General features: G+C 45.7%; 1 protein-coding gene across 14 annotated transcripts in view; it reads right to left on the bottom strand.

Moving 5' to 3' along the window:
- ADGRV1 (adhesion G protein-coupled receptor V1) overlaps positions 1–17,589 on the bottom strand; it is a 432,032-nt gene that overhangs the window by 202,188 nt on the left and 212,255 nt on the right. For all 14 annotated transcript variants that reach the window (XM_061622198.1, XM_061622202.1, XM_061622203.1 and 11 more), the window contains 5 exons: positions 16,660–16,844; positions 15,977–16,214; positions 14,002–14,141; positions 12,654–12,814; positions 262–362 (listed from right to left, as the gene is read on the bottom strand). In XM_061622198.1, coding sequence (XP_061478182.1) covers positions 262–362; positions 12,654–12,814; positions 14,002–14,141; positions 15,977–16,214; positions 16,660–16,844 — 825 coding nt within the window. The remainder of the gene's footprint in view (positions 1–261; positions 363–12,653; positions 12,815–14,001; positions 14,142–15,976; positions 16,215–16,659; positions 16,845–17,589) is intronic.

The raw sequence follows: 17,589 nt of genomic DNA, 5'->3' as shown, positions 1-17,589 counted from the left end.
ATCTAGATTTACCCTTTCTGGGGGAGGAGGGGAATCTGGCATCCCATCACCTGTTTGCAATATCTGAATGACTAGTTTACAGTATTAAGCCCCATCTGGAAGGAATTAAAAAGAAGAGGATGCCTTTAGCCATACATAGGGTGCATTTCCCTCACAACTGAATACAAATAATAGCAATTAGAATCAACATATCTGGGAACAGGAAGCAGAAGCTCAGGACAATGTGAGCTTTCAGCAATCTTATATTCAATATGTTCCTACCTGAGTACCCAGGCAGGCAACCATAATATGAGTAAGAAGTTTAGCTGCAAATATTGAAGACCTGGTACAGAAGAGATGTGAAAAAATAGCCAAGATGAAACCTGTTTTAACAAAAGAAAGGCAGGAGTTATACTAAAATTATTATTTGGTAATAGGCCAAATTATAAAGTAGCTACAGAACTGTTAAACAAACAAAAACCTTAATCTACCACATGGTCTTCAACCTTGGGTTCCCAGATATTGTTGGACTACAATTCATATTATCCTTGGCCATTGCCTGAGCTGGCTGGGGTTGATGGAAGCTGTAGACCAACATCTGGGGAAGCAAGGCTGAAGAACAGTGATCTAGCATATACTTAATTTAGACCCATTTCAAAATTTGCTCACAACTCCAGGGAAGCCCTTCATCTCTCTTGCTTTTCAGATATTTTCTCAGAGTTTACCTTTTCCTGGAGAGTCACAGATACATTATGAGAATTCTCAGTGCTTGAATTTATTCATGCACAAGCAATGACTGTTTCCTTAAAACACCTTGACATAGCACAGGGATGTAATAAGATAAATTGCTGGGATGGATAAGATTTAAGATCTAGAAGTATTTGAATTTCAGTCAATGAATTTTACTCTGCATATTCTTCATTAGTCCATTACATTTGTAGGAGCATCCTTAAAACTCTTAGGCATACGATTAAAATATAAGGGTTTAGATCCATAACTGTGCAGAGCAGAACTCTGTGAATGGGATGTTCCCACAGGTGAAACAGGGGAGAGGGGGAAAGCAATTCTTGCCTATTCCCCCCTTCTACCTTGCAGGTCCCTGTGTACCTGAAAATCTGCTCTGGAAAATCAGGGGATCCTCCAGAACATCATGGGAGGTAGCATGGGAGCTGCAAGGGGAAAGGAAATCAGTGCAAATCACATTCTGCCTGTGGGAGCATCTAATACAGTAGGGCCCCGCTTTACAGAGGTTCACTTTACGGAGCTTCGCTAATCCGGCGGTCTCAATTAGATGAGACATTTGGTCTTACCGTGAAATCGGTCTTCTCTGTGCATGTCAAAGATGATATCAGGTGGGTAATTAGCTCCACGTGGTTGAAGGCAAAAGAGTACTGCTGACGTTTTACTGTAGATCCGTTCCTGGTCTGCGCCTGCTCCGTGCTCAGTTTTCGATGAAAAGCCCATACGAATAAGGCCAATAAACACCACAAATAAGACAAGACAACAGTACTCATACACTCTCCGCTCAAGGTCTAATAGTGCTTGTAAAGGCAGCCCAGCCCTCATAGGGAGTGGCCCTGATATCATCTTTGACATGCACAGAGAAGACCGATTTCACGGTAAGACCAAATGTCTCTTCTCCTGTGCATGTAAAGATGATATCAGGTGGGACATACCAAAGCTGACCCATGTAGGGTGGGAATACCGCTGGGCTGTGGCTACTATTGATCCGTGAGGACGTGCTGTAGCACCCTCCTCCTGAAGGCTGCCTCAGCTGAAGCATAGGAGTCTATTTTATAATGTTTAATGAACATATTGGGAGTGGACCATGTGGCTGCTCTACAAATCTCCGCTAGAGGGGCATTATGGGAAAAGGCCGCTGATGTGGCCGCTGCCCTGGTAGAGTGAGCTACTATTCCGGTAGGATGGGCTAATCTTAGAGAGGCATATGCCAATGATATGCATGCCTTGATCCACCTGGCTAACATGGACGTGGTCACCTTATTCCCTAGGGATGTAGGGTGAAAGGAGACAAACAAATTATCTGTTTTCCGAATTGGCTTTGTCTTGGAAATATAAACTTCAAGGGCTCTTCTCACGTCAAGAGAGTGCCAGGCTTTCTCTAAAGGGTGGACAGGATTCAGACAGAAGGATGGCAATATTTATTTATTTATTTATTTCTGCGATTTATTTATCGCCCATCTGGCTGGAAACCTAGCCACTCTGAGCGATGTACAAAGTCATAATATATAAGTATCACAACATCAAAACAGCAATAAAACTAAAACAACAGGTAAAGGTTACTACAGTAAAATTCAATAAAGCTTCTGGCCCGTATAATCCACAAGGTGCGTCATTTGCGAAACCGAAAGCGGCATCTCCTCTCACTCTCAGCATCCAGTGTAGCAAACAGCGAGAGGCGGCACAAACAGACCCCACAAAGACACGACCAACAGGAAAGTTCTCCCCGAGAAGCCAAAAGCAAAGGCGATGAGAGGCAAAACGTGGCCGACACAAGGCGAAAAGAGCAAGGCCAGCACGGCAGGACAACGGAGGCCGCAGGGGCGCGCCCCAACCCCAGCAGCCAACTGAAAAACTGCCGAGGCAAACAACGCTGTCTCCCGAATAGAAGCCGCAGCCCCAGGCTCACCGAAGGGCCGCAGCTCATCCCCAGCTCCGATCCGGCAACCATGAAACGGCGGCGGCGGCGGCAGCCCAGCGTAGGTGAAAGTCTTACATCGTATTTCTGATAGCTGGCATCCAGGTCGGGTCCGAGGGTGGTGACATAAGGGGGGGGAGGCTACCCCGTATTTTCCAATGCATCGTAACCTCCAACAAGGGAGAAATTACCGCATAAAAGCTGTTTGTTGCGGAGCTCCCTCGCCCGTAGCTGTTACTCCTGCCGCCATGATGGTTTACTTTAAAGTAAAGAAAGGCCAGCTCTTGTTGGCAATGGGAGGTAGACAACACTTTGGGACGAAAGGAAGGGACAGTACGTAGGACTACTCTATCCTTATGAAATATACAAAAAATTTTATGGACAGACAGGGCATTCAATTCAGACACTCTACGGGCCGAAGTAATGGCCACCAGAAACAAGACCTTGAAGGACAGAAGACGGAGGGAAACCCGACTCAGAGGTTCAAATGGAGGTCTTTGAAGGGCTGACAAAACTTTATGTAGATCCCAAGTGGGTAGCGGTGTACCATAGGTGGCGCTGTTATCGTTGCTCCCCTGAGGAAACATTTGACGAAAGGGTGAGACCCGATTGGATTATCCAGGGATCTGGAGAGAATTGCTGATAAGGCTGAAACTTGGCGCCTCAGGGTGTTAGGTCTGAGACCCAAAGATAAGCCGTCTTGCAGAAAAGACAACATCTGGTTGACCCCCGCTTTCCGAGGAAGAATTCCGTGACCAGGATGAGAAGGCCTTCCATGTGCTTTCATATATTCTGAGTGTGGATGGGCGTCTAGAAGCCATCATGGTTTCCAATACTTGGGGAGAGATGCGTTTTTTCAAGAGTCTCTTCCGTTCAAGTTCCATACATGAAGCACCCACCACTCTGGGTCCGGGTGCCGGAGCTGTCCATGAGATAGTAGGTCCCTTCGCACTGGAATCTTCCATGGTGGTTCCACTGACAGGTCGAGGAGGTCTGGAAACCAAGGTCTCCTTGGCCACCATGGAGCCACCAACAGAACCGCTGATCTCTTGGCACAAGGTTTTTTGATCACCCTGGGAATAACTGTCATGGACAACGATGGTCTCGGGGAAGGAGAGCATCCAGCTGAGGAAGAGGGAAACGATCCCTTAGAAGGGACCCATTCCTTGGGGGATGAGCAGCTATCCTCTTGTGCCGAGGATATATCTCCAGGGGGTGTAGGGATCCTTGTAGTGGGTGATTCGATCATTAGGAACATAGACAGTGGGGTGTGTGATGGGCGTGTAGACCACAAGGTGTTTTGCCTGCCTTGTGCGAAGGTTGCGGATATCGCCTGTCGTTTAGATAGTTTGGTAGACAGTGCTGGGAAGGAGTCAGTGGTCGTGGTGCATGTTGGCACCAACGACATGGGGAAATGCAGCCGTGAGGTCCTGGAAGCAAAATTTAGGTTGCTAGGTAGGATGCTGAAAGCCAGGACCTCCAAGGTGGCTTTCTCTGAAATGCTACCAGTTCCACGTGCAGGACCAGCCAGACAGGCCCAGCTTTGCAGTCTCAATGCGTGGATGAGACGATGGTGTCGGGTGGAAGGGTTCGGATTTGTTAGGCACTGGGGAACATTTTGGGACAAGCCGGGCCCGTACAAAAGGGACGGGCTCCACTTGAACCAGAATGGAACCAGACTGCTGGCACTTAAAATTAAAAAGGTGTCAGAGCACCTTTTAAACTGACTGAGCGGGGAAACCCGACAGGAGCTGAGAAAGGTCCGGTTCGGAATAACCTCCCCCCTGGGATAAAAACCAAAGAAATGATGAAATTTTAAAAAGGGTAGGCCTAGAAGTAGGCATTGTGAGAGCAGGGGCACAGGATATAAATTCAGAAGAGCAAAATTACCACAGGCCTAACCACAAGTGCCAAAGACACTTGAAGAGAGACACTGCTTACAAGTGCCTGTACGCTAATGCTAGGAGCCTCCAAACCAAGATGGGAGAACTGGAGTGCTTGGTCTTAGAGGAGAGCATTGATATAGTGAGCATAACGGAGACCTGGTGGAATGGAGAAAACCAGTGGGATACGGTTATCCCTGGATATAAACTATATCGGAAGGACAGGGAAGGACGTATTGGTGGCAGAGTCGCTCTATACGTGAAAGAAGGCATTCAATCCAGCAAGCTGGAAACCCCAAAAGAGGCAGACTCCTCCACAGAATCGTTGTGGGTGGTGATACCGTGCCCCAGGAGGGACTTAATACTGGGAACGATCTATCATCCCCCTGATCAAAATGCTCAGGGAGACCTTGAGGTGAGATATGAAATTGAGGAAGCATCCAAACTAGGAAATGTGGTAGTAATGGGTGACTTCAACTACCCGGACATAGACTGGCTGCATATGTGTTCCAGTCATGACAAAGAAGCAAAGTTTCTAGATATTCTAAATGACTATTCCCTAGATCAGTTGGTCATGGAACCGACCAGAGGGACGGCAACCCTGGACTTAATCCTCAGTGGGGACCGGGACCTGGTGCGAGATGTAAGTGTTGTTGAACCGATTGGGAGCAGTGACCACAGTGCTATTAAATTAAACATACATGTAAATGGCCAATTGCCAAGAAAATCCAACACGGTCACATTTGACTTCAAAAGAGGAAACTTCACAAAAATGAGGGGATTGGTAAAAAGAAAGCTGAAAAACAAAGTCCAGAGGGTCACATCACTCGAAAATGCTTGGAAGTTGTTTAAAAACACTATATTAGAAGCTCAACTGGAGTGCATACCGCAGATCAGAAAAGGTACCGCCAGGGCCAAGAAGATGCCAGCATGGTTAACGAACAAAGTCAAGGAAGCTCTTAGAGGCAAAAAGTCTTCCTTCAGAAAATGGAAGTCTTGTCCGAATGAAGAAAATAAAAATGAACACAAACTCTGGCAAAAGAAATGCAAGAAGACAATAAGGGATGCTAAAAAAGAATTTGAGGAGCACATTGCTAAGAACATAAAAACCAACAACAAAAATTTCTATAAATACATTCAAAGCAGGAGACCATCTAGGGAGACAATTGGACCCTTGGATGATAAGGGAGTCAAAGGTGTACTAAAGAACGATAAGGAGATTGCAGAGAAGCTAAATGAATTCTTTGCATCTGTCTTCACAGTGGAAGATATAGGGCAGATCCCTGAACCTGAACTAACATTTGCAGGAAGGGATTCTGAGGAACTGAGACAAATAGTGGTAACGAGAGAGGAAGTTCTAAGCTTAATGGACAATATAAAAACTGACAAATCACCGGGCCCGGATGGCATCCACCTGAGAGTTCTCAAAGAACTCAAATGTGAAATTGTTGATCTGCTAACTAAAATATGTAACTTGTCCCTTGGGTCCTCCTCCGTGCCTGAGGACTGGAAAGTGGCAAATGTAACACCAATCTTCAAAAAGGGATCCAGAGGGGATCCCGGAAATTACAGGCCAGTTAGCTTAACTTCTGTCCCTGGAAAACTGGTAGAAAGTATGATTAAAGCTAGATTAACTAAGCACATAGAAGAACAAGCCTTGCTGAAGCAGAGCCAGCATGGCTTCTGCAAGGGAAAGTCCTGTCTCAGTAACCTATTAGAATTCTTTGAGAGTGTCAACAAGCATATAGATAGAGGTGATCCAGTGGACATAGTGTACTTAGACTTTCAAAAAGCATTTGACAAGGTACCTCACCAAAGGCTTCTGAGGAAGCTTAGCAGTCATGGAATAAGAGGAGAGGTCCTCTTGTGGATAAGGAATTGGTTAAGAAGCAGAAAGCAGAGAGTAGGAATAAACGGACAGTTCTCCCAATGGAGGGCTGTAGAAAGTGGAGTCCCTCAAGGATCGGTATTGGGACCTGTACTTTTCAACTTGTTCATTAATGACCTAGAATTAGGAGTGAGCAGTGAAGTGGCCAAGTTTGCTGACGACACTAAATTGTTCAGGGTTGTTAAAACAAAAAGGGATTGCGAAGAGCTCCAAAAAGACCTCTCCAAACTGAGTGAATGGGCAGAGAAATGGCAAATGCAATTCAATATAAACAAGTGTAAAATTATGCATATTGGAGCAAAAAATCTGAATTTCACATATACGCTCATGGGGTCTGAACTGGCGGTGACCAACCAGGAGAGAGACCTCAGGGTTGTAGTGGACAGCACGATGAAAATGTCGACCCAGTGTGCGGCAGCTGTGAAAAAGGCAAATTCCATGCTAGCGATAATTAGGAAAGGTATTGAAAATAAAACAGCCGATATCATAATGCCGTTGTATAAATCTATGGTGCGGCCACATTTGGAATACTGTGTACAGTTCTGGTCGCCTCATCTCAAAAAGGATATTCTAGAGTTGGAAAAGGTTCAGAAGAGGGCAACCAGAATGATCAAGGGGATGGAGCGACTCCCTTACGAGGAAAGGTTGCAGCATTTGGGGCTTTTTAGTTTAGAGAAAAGGCGGGTCAGAGGAGACATGATAGAAGTGTATAAAATTATGCATGGCATTGAGAAAGTGGATAGAGAAAAGTTCTTCTCCCTCTCTCATAATACTAGAACTCGTGGACATTCAAAGAAGCTGAATGTTGGAAGATTCAGGACAGACAAAAGGAAGTACTTCTTTACTCAGCGCATAGTTAAACTATGGAATTTGCTCCTACAAGATGCAGTAATGGCCACCAGCTTGGATGGCTTTAAAAGAAGATTAGACAAATTCATGGAGGACAGGGCTATCAATGGCTACTAGCCATGATGGCTGTGCTATGCCACCCTAGTCAGAGGCAGCATGCTTCTGAAAACCAGTTGCCGGAAGCCTCAGGAGGGGAGAGTGTTCTTGCACTCGGGTCCTACTTGCGGGCTTCCCCCAGGCACCTGGTTGGCCACTGTGAGAACAGGATGCTGGACTAGATGGGCCACTGGCCTGATCCAGCAGGCTCTTCTTATGTTCTTATGTTAACTGGAATCGGAGGAAAGGCATATAGTCTGCCCGGAGGCCACCGCGAAGTTAAAGCATCTATCCCCTCCGCGCCTGGTGTCACATACCAGGAGAAGAACCTCTTCACCTGCCGATTGTGACTGGTGGCAAACAGGTCCACCTGAATGTGGCCAAAACGTTCCACTATCTGATGAAAGGCCTCTGGGTGAAGACTCCATTCTCCTTGAAGCAGCTTCTCCCGACTGAGCCAGTCCGCTTGGCTGTTGTCCTCCCCCTTGAGATATTCTGCTGCTATCGAGTCGACATTGTTCTCCGCCCACTGGAAGAGGAGAAAGGCTTCCTTCTGAAGAAGGAGGGAGCGTGTGCCCCCCTGACGGTTAAATAAGATTTGGCCGACACGTCTGTTCTGATAAGCACTGCTCCTAACCGTCTGGTGCTCGCGAAGTGTCTGAGGGCCAGACGAACTGCACGTAGTTCGAGCAGGTTGATCGGCAGTGTGGATTCCTGAGGCAACCACATGCCTTGAATCACCTGCCCGTCGCATATGGCTCCCCATCCTGATAGGCTGGCATCTGATGTTATCAGGGTGTGCAGTGGATCCTGGAAAGGAACGCCTCTCGCCAGGTTGGACTCGTGGGTCCACCAGAACAGTGACTGCCGAACCTGTGGCAACAGAGTTATCCTGCAGTGGTGTCTGGACGCTATGTCATTTTGGAAGGGCAGGAGCGCCCACTGAAGTGTGCGGGAATGATGACGTGCCCAAGGCATTGTTTGGAACGTGGATACCATCAAACCAAGAAGCGCTGCCAACTCCATCAGATCCGGTGAGGGGGAGGATAGGACATCCAATGCTACTTTGCGAATCTTGCTGATCCTGTCTTGGGAAAAGTAATGAGGCCATGTTGTGAGTCTATCGTCACTCCCAAATGTGTAATGCGGCTGGACGGAAAGAGATGGCTCTTGGCCTCGTTGATCAGGAAGCCATGGTCCTTTAAGACAGGTCAGGGTGACATGAAGGTCCTCCCATGCCTTGTGTAACAATGGTGAGCGGATCAGAAAATCATCCAGATAAGGAAAGATATGAATCCCCAGTGTCCTGAGGTGTGCCACCAGGGCAACCACGATCTTTGTGAATGCCCTGGGAGCAGACGACAGGCCAAAGGGCATAGCCCTGAATTAATAATGGTCTTGTCCCACCACGAAGCGAAGGTACCTTCTGTGAGGGGGAAAGATTGGTATGTGAAGGTAGGCCTCCTTCAGGTCAATAGAGGAGAGGAAGTCCCCTATCCTCAGCGCTTCCTTGATTGAAACTAAGGTGTCCATATGAAATTTGCGGTATTTTATGAAGCAATTTAGACCCTTGAGGTCTAACACAGGCCTGGACGAACCGTCTTTTTTCTTGACGGTGAAGAACAGAGAGTAATTTCCCAGGAATCTCTGTCCTGGTGGGACCTTCTCGATGGCTGCCATGCGTAGAAGATGGGAAACTGACCACAAAACTTTGCCCCTCTTGTGTGGATTCGCTGATAGAGGGGATGGAATGAATCTCGCCGGGGGTGGTGGAAGAAAATTCCAGGCGAAGGCCATATCGAAGAGTGCATAGGACCCACTGATCGGAGGATAAGTCCTTCCATCGGTGAGCAAAATGTTGGAGACGGCCTCCCACCGGCGAGGCGGAGGAGTCACAACTGACTTCTGTTTCCACGTGACTGGGATGCAAAGCCGGATCGACCTGAAAGGTGTTGTTAGGACTTAAGCTGGCTGCGCTGTCTGTTCCAGAAGGGACAGCTGGAGCAGGCGTCCTTCTGTCTTCCAAAGGAATGTGAGCCCCGAAAGGACTGCGACAAGTGATATGGATGGAATGACTGACGAAAGGCTCTTCCGTCATCCCTTTTTCTGGTGGATGGCATGGACTTTTTCTTTTCCTTAGTTTCCAAGACATTCGCGAGGGCGGTGTCCCCAAATAATTTGCCTCCTATGTAGGGTTCTGAGGCAAGGTTCGAACGAGCTGCAGGGTCTGCCTCCCAATGTCGAAGCCAAAGGGTCCTTCACGTGAAGATCCCTGCCATCAGCGACCTTGCTGCAAACTGCATGGCATCCATAGACACATCTGCCATGAAGGTAACCACCCGAGAGACCTTCAGCAGAGATTTGCGCATTCGGGCTGGGTCTTGCTGTGGGTTATCCAGCAGGTCTTCCAGCCAAAGAAGGGAAGCTCGAGCAAATACCGAGGAGGCTGCTGCTGCCCTGATTGATAGTGCACTAACCTCGTGCACTCTTCTAAGCCCCTGGTCCATCTTGCACTCAGTGGTATCCTTAAGGTGCGCATCTGAGTCTTTCGGATTCAATGATGGATTCAGGAGATTGACTATAGGCGCGTCTATGAGCGGGACCTTCAACTGATCCATGATCGGTTGTTCCAGTGTATAATATTTGTTGGCTACGGAAACCGAATTTTTGAATTGCAAAGGAATGTCGAATTCTGATTTGAGCACCTTCGGGAGAAGAGAAGGAAGCTTCAACATTCTAGACCTAGGCTTTGGATCTGGACATACTGCTGACACTCTCGAGGTGGATGGAGTAGGAGGATCCTCTGCAGAGGTGAGGGAAAGGGCTTCCATCACCTTGCACAGCAGAGGAAGGAAATGAGCCTCTTGGAATATCCTAGTAGATAGAATCTCCTCAGATTCTGACTCCCCACTCCATTCCTCTTCATCCAAGACAATCAAGTCATTTTCTGTGTCTATAGGCTCCTGCTCAGGGAGCTGCAGGTGTCTGCCTTGAGATGCCACATAGGGATCTGGAGATGAGCGGCTAGGGGAAGGGCGTGGATTTGCCCTCAAGTGATCTGTAGGTGGACACTGTGAGGGCTGTGAGCCCGATGTAGCTTGAGAAGACAAGTCTCTAGCCAGATCCATTAAGAGGGCATCCCTAAGCTGCTCTTTCAGTTGTTGAATTGAATGTGCTGACAGATGTAACTGGACAGGGCGAGCCTGAGTGTGAGATGGGCAGACCCTGTGCCCTTCAGCTGCTTGAACCTGTTGGACAGGGATTGGTTCATCCAAAAACCCAGTAAAGGCCTCGGGAGAGGAGGCAGTAGAAAAAATAGCGTCCAAGGGAGGGTGGGACTGGCCGCCTTCCTCATCAGACAGGGGTTCCAGGTCTCTCTGGTCCCTTGTATGGTGGACAGGAGCTTGACTGTCTCTACAGGTTCCCTTATATGGGACAGACATCCTGCCCTCTGCAGCCACCCTGCCCGCCAGAACCTGAGCCTCAGCCACCTTGTGCCTGACGGTAGAGGGGCGGGCCACTGCTATTTCAGAATGATCCCCCGAAGAATGAGACTGCCCCAATCCCAGGGTGGGAAGGGGTTCTGATACTGCGCCTGTTGTTGATGTGCGGGGGAGCGGTTTCAACCCCTTTGAGAGGTGTTTCGTTTTGTGTGTGGCTTTCCCCATCGCGGGCACACACTGTGGGACTTATAGGGTTAATAAATGAAAGGCTCTCGCTGTTGGTGACTGACAGTGTTGTCTTGGTAAACGGCCTGGCGACGCTCGAAGTTTAGCAGCGGCCGCTGCCGTCCTCTCTACTGCTTCTGTGCGTCTGCCCCCTCCCACCGCTATAGAGCGGGGAAAACGAAAGCCGCTCGTAAAGGAGCGTGAAAAATCTAGGCGTAGGCCTGGGTATCGAGCCCTGGGGAAGGCCGCCTCTGAGGTTGAAGCTGCCGACGCTGTGGCTTGCTGAGTGAGGAGGAACGTCAGTGAATTCAGCTGGAGAGGGAGCCTGAAGAGGCCGACGGCTGCAGGAGCTGCGGGGAGGGGCTGGCTGCTCCTCACCACGGAGGAAGGTTTGCAGGGAAGGACACAAGGAACCTTTTTTTTTTAACTTTTCACAGAAGGGATAGGAATAAGACACACTGAGGGAAAGAACAACAATGAACCAACACAGAAGACCTAAATAATAAAACAATACAAGCCTGAACCACGGAGTCAGAGAGGATCCAACCACTTTCGGTGAAGGCAAAAGAGAAAACTGAGCACGGAGCAGGCACAGACCAGGAACGGATCTACAGTAAAACGTCAGCAGTACTCTTTTGCCTTCAACCACTAGGTGGAGCTAATTACCCACCTGATATCATCTTTACATGCACAGGAGAAGCAATTAGACTAAAGCCCCACTCATACAGCGCTTGTTCCACTTTTATGGTGGTTTTCGGGTGTCGCACACCATTCTATTCAATGAGCTCCGCTTTTCAGCAGTTTTTGCTTTTCAGCAGGGGTCCAGAATGTAACCCGCCGTATGAGTGGGACCCTACTGTATACAGAGTGGGAGCTGGCTCACTTCTGCAAACAGGAGGAGCCCTGCTGTCCACTGAACAGCAAGCTGGGATCCAACCCATTGTGTGAAGAAGCCCTCTATGTCTAGAAGTAAAAAGATCAGGCTTGGCTTTCTTGCCTCAACTGTACAATTACTTTACCAAAGTGGAATCTCCTCCAAACCACTTTGATTTCACTTGAAACATGCAATTCTATGCATGTTTACTCAGAAGTAAGCTTACTCCCTTGTAAGTGTGTTTAGGATTGCAGCCTAAGTATAGCTAGTTCCATTTAACTAGAAGGATACATGTCATCCAAGATTTCTTTTTACCCTTTGGCTCAAAGCTAAAGGGAGCATAAAATACATTTGCTTGTTTTTATTTGGCATATAAGACATCCTCCTTTTGAGCTTTATTATTAATTATAATTTATTTTGTCTTGGATCCAAAGAACCACATAACTCCTTTCATGTGCCCAAGAGAGATTTGGACTTGTATGACTCGGTCCTCCATGCTGCATAACAAATCTCTTTTAAAACTGATAGGAGTTTCAAAAGCAGTTTGTGATAAGGGATGGAGATCTGGGACTCAAGTGGAGCAGGAGGGGGGAGTCAAAAATTCTACTGTGTGTGCACAAAGTAGCTTTTTGGATCCTGGCCTATGTTCTTTACTGGTTTTCAGTCCATTCTAATAAAACAATTTCCTCCATAATTAACTGCTTTAAAAATCAGCACACTGTTCATAAATGTAAAAATAATAATATTATCAACTGACCAGAAATACCAATGAAACCAGACGAGAAAAAGGCTTCATTGTAAGAAGACAAGCTATCTGTTTGTGCAAAGGCTGCGTAAATAGACATGTGCGAACAAGAGCATTCCACATAATCTGAGGAATCATCCATCACTTTACAGAACTGACTATCAGATAACCAGCTACAGAGGAAACAAAGGTCAACAATGTTAATTCATTAGTCTTTAGTTTGAAGATCAATAATCATAACAAAACATGAGCAAACAATATTGTGAGCAAAGCAATTCATTACAAGAATAGAACGCTTTTCAAACTCCACCCAAATTAGAGCTAATGCACATATTAGATGTGCTACAAGGAAATACTTGCTGTGGCAATGAGTGGCTAAGAATGAGGGATATGAAGGCAAAATTTGTTGGAGGCAGCATGCCTCTGAATGCCAGTTGCCAGGAACCACAAGTAGGGAGAGTGCTGTTGCACTCAGTTCCTGCTTTTGAGCTTCCCATAGGCATCTGGTAGGCCACTGTGAGAACAAGATGCTGGACTAGATGGTTCACTGGCCTGATGCAGCAGCGTCTTTTTAAAAGAAAGGACAGAATTTGACCAGGTTGATATTAAACTTCAAGGGGAAAAATATAGATGGCAGATTCCTGGATTTGACTCATAAATTTTGGAAAACTTGCCAGCCCAGAGATTAAAAATGCAGCTGAACCAAGACCTGGCAGATTAACTCAAATTGATGATATTAATCTGTGTTGATGTGCCAAATCTTGGTCAGGAGATTGCAAGCTCCAGTGTGCTGTCACTGATGCCATGCTAAGCCTCACCAGGCCCAGGCTGAGACCTGGCATGCTGGTCCAGGATGACACACCTGGTCTTCCCCAGGTCTAGAAAGGTCCTCTTCATTGCTACTCTGTTACCCCATGGACTAGGGGAGGATTCATTGTCAATTTATCAACAATTACTATTACGTCTCTGTCACAATATGTCTCTGTCATAATTATGTCTCTGTCACAGGGCCAGGCTAGGCCTTGCTTGGTCTGTTTCTGGCACATCAGCATGGGTCACTGATGCCATCAACGAACATCGCAGATCAGGCTTGTTCCTTGAGTACTGAAGGGATTCTGGACCAGAAGTAAACTAAATCCAAATGATAATTACTCTTCATTTTGAATATTTCAAAATAAATATTTCAGATATTGAAAAATAAGCCCCAACTCAAAGCAAGTGAAAGCACTTTTTTGAATAATTTGTTTTTAAATAGGTTATTACAATTTTATACTACAGATGTTTCCCAGATAGATAGACGGTTCTTAGGTTGCCTTTCCTGACAAAATTGTCTCAAGGCAGAATTAATTACAAAATATACCTCTCAGCAGCCTGATTCCAAAGGAGACACAAAGACTTATGAGGAACAATTCTGCTGTCTGTAGAATAAATCCGATAGGTGACCTCATTGTTATCTTTCAGTAGAAGTGGACTCTGATTCTTCAAACTCATTGAAAATATCTGAAATTGGCAAAGAGGACATTTATTTCCTTTTAAATATTTACACAGTTCTTATTTGTACTCTAAACATGCAAAGCTACCTAATACCAAACCAGACTATTAGTCAACCTTATGTAAGACAGCAGTTTTCCCTGGGTCTCAGAACAAGATTTTTCCAAGGTTAACCCCCCCCCCAGATACTATAATTAGAGGTACTGAAGACCAAATCTGGGACCTCATGATGCAAAGTGTGTGCTCAACTACTAAGATACTTGGTACTTCCCTCTGCTTTTTAAGGGAGAGACTGAAACTCCTCCTAAGTCAGAATAACAGGAGAATTTGACTGCATAGCCCCATGGTTGTTAGATTTAAACCACTGAACCACAGTGTCCGTAACATCACTAGCCAAGTTTGTCATCAAGCCATGGGTATGTTCACTTCCTCCGGACAATGTTTACTGAAGGGGTGAAGTATAATTTGTAGACATAAATTAAACATATATACATTTCAGTTACAATTTATATCCACTTCCATTCACAGTGGTCCTGCGTTAAAGTAAGGCTGTAATGATTTACATACATATCTAGGAATCAGCCCTCATGAATAAACATGCATGATATTGGGCTGTAATTCCATTAACTGCCATTTTTATTTATTATTTATTATTACCATTATCTTACAGCACCAAAGGTTGCCTGTCTTTTTATGATAAAATGCTTTGAGACTAATTAAGCTTCATCAACAAAGTGCTATTCTAAATCCATGGCACTACCCCGAGTTGGCCATGTATCTCAAAATTAGAATTCAAAGTTTTCACCATTGCTCCCCCCACCTTTCAGCTATCTGGTCCAAGGCTTACAAAACTCTGTCTGATAGAGCAGTTGTAATGTCTGGTCAGTAAAGTCAATGGATGCCAAAGAGTCCATGATACCTGGGGCCAGTATCAGGCTCCTTATGATGTTACCATGATACCTTGCAAGCCTAGGGCTAGGCAACAGACTCAGGAGCAACCTAGGCCCATTATGACATCACAGCTGATCAGGCAATGGCATCAAGACAGAAAAGACAAGCAGAGGGAATAGAGGTAGAGAAGGAACATGAAAGACCTTCACTTTAGGAGCAAGATTCAACAACATTCATGTTTCATCATACTCACAGGGCTCTTACTAGTGGTAGCTGGTGCCCATTGGGTCAGGTAGGGTGGAAGGCAGAGAGGCCAACCACAGGTAGATTCAGAACCAATGACAGACAGAGACAACTAATTCTAGTTTTGCTCCCATTCTCTTCCGTGCTGACTTCTACAATGGCAACACTAATGCTGAGGAGGAGGAAGCTGACAGCCAGTGCCACCCCCTAGACTGGATTTAAGTAAGGAGGCAGGCAGGTGGGAGTTAGCTGAGGTTGGTGGAGTGCTGCTCCATACACCTTAATGGATCATCTTCCACTGGCTCCTAGCTAGTATTCTGTTAACGAAGTTTGCTTGCCATCTGTAGGCAAATATGCCTACCACCTTCTGTGTCTGATTCATGCATCTGATGTGGTGAATTATTGCCTGTCGGGGGTCATTAAAGACAGAAAGGCACAATGGTGGTCTCTGGGTTCATTCTGCTACATATTAATATGGTTGATCTTCCAGATGGTCACTATATTAAGCATTTTTAAAAAATCAAACAAATCATGCCTAAATTTAAGCAGGGAGCACCTAATTTTAAAGCAACAGTACAACTAAGGGGGTGAGGTTGGACCTGATCAGTGCCTGGATGGGAGACTCCCGGCAGCTCCATGTAAGCAGCTTTGCACTTCCTAGGAAAAAGACAACCAAATTTGGTCAAACAAATAATTTTAAAAAATCATACCTTATTTTTTAGGGCAGTTCCTTTATCACCCATCATAAACCATTGCTGACTACTATACTCTGTGACTTGAATGAACCTACAATTCTCATCTTTAGAACGAGAAACATCCAACAAGTGTTCAGGAACTCTGATGAAGTCACCGTCTTTTCCATCAAATCTGTGTCCATTGATTTGCTGTGGATACCAGTGATGGGCCTTGATTACAATGTAAGGGCAATGATCAAGGATGGTTCTGCCTCTGTTAAAACAAGAGAGGAACAGCCTCAAGAACTGGAAAAGTCATTTGCTACTTGTGAAAGAAAACTTGTGCACTAGATAGTGCTTGGTTTAATGCCTTCACTGGCCTATTTTCTTATTAATAGTGATCTGAATAATGTATGATATTGTCATTTTATTAATAATTACTATTATGTCTCCAAGCATTTGTGCAGAAGATTTGACATGTGACAGAAAAAGAGACCCAGCATTCCTCAGCTGCATTTTTGTGGGCTTCATGTCAATTCTTTCAAATAAAATAATCTTCTCAAATCTGGTATTTCTCAGTGTCAGATTTTTAAAAAACTCATTTCACACACTAAGATCTACAGTTTCATAGAGCTGTGATGCATACAGAGAGTGCCAAGTGGGCTTCAACATTCATTTCAACATCAGGCTATATTCCCTTCCCATGTGGAAAGACTCACCGTTCACCCTGCAGTCCACACATTACTCCAACAGGGAGAGAAAAGGCAAATTTCTCAGTAACATCAGCAAGAAAGCTGTAGCCCCGAGTATCTTTGCGTTTTGGGTTAGCAAGCGCACAGAGGATCTCATACAAGAGGCTTCGGTTTGTATCAGTGAGTGCCTGCTTTTCCCCTTCAGATATTATCTTAAGGAACAAAAGTTGGACAAAGAACAAAATTATTCAGTGTGCACAGGTGGCAATCATGCCACTGTTCCACATTAAAACTAGTTGATAATATGAAGATTTTCCAAGACATTGGGTTGTATTCAACTAAGTCCTACTGTGAGTTGTAGACCCATTGGAATTAATGAACCTAAGTTGGTTATGTCTATTAATTTCAAAGGATCTACTCTTAGTAGCACTAGCACTAAATACACCCCTGTCCTAAAGACATTATTTGGAGATAAATCCCACTGATTTCAATTGAGCTTTTCCCCACATAATGGCCATGATCTAACTTTCCCTCAGGTTGCCAGTGCTAGGCCCTCTATAGGCTTGAATCCTGACATGACCACAGTGTATACAGTATACACTGTGGTAGTATATAGTATACCATCTGCCCATCCCAACCACCATCTAAACAGTATACTGCCTGCCCACCCCAACTCACCATCAAATGCCCATTTGAACAGAGGAAGCCGACTTATATTGAGTCAGCCATTGGTCCAACTAACTCACTATTGTTTACACTGACTGGCAGCAGCTCTCCAGGGTTTCAGGCAGAAGTCTCTCCCAGCCCTAACTGAAGATGCTGGGGACTGAACTTGAGACCTTCTGCATGCAAGGCAGATGCTCTGCTACTATGGCACTTCCCTGAACTATAGCCCTTCCCCTAATCTTTTGAACCAATGACTCTTATGTAAGAAGCAGGCTGGCAAACACTTTGCTT

Source organism: Rhineura floridana, chromosome 1, assembly GCF_030035675.1.
Source record: "Rhineura floridana isolate rRhiFlo1 chromosome 1, rRhiFlo1.hap2, whole genome shotgun sequence".
In the NCBI taxonomy this organism is placed as follows: domain Eukaryota; kingdom Metazoa; phylum Chordata; class Lepidosauria; order Squamata; family Rhineuridae; genus Rhineura; species Rhineura floridana.
The sequence above is the reverse complement of the archived record's forward strand: the minus strand, read 5'-3'. Positions and strand labels throughout refer to the sequence as shown.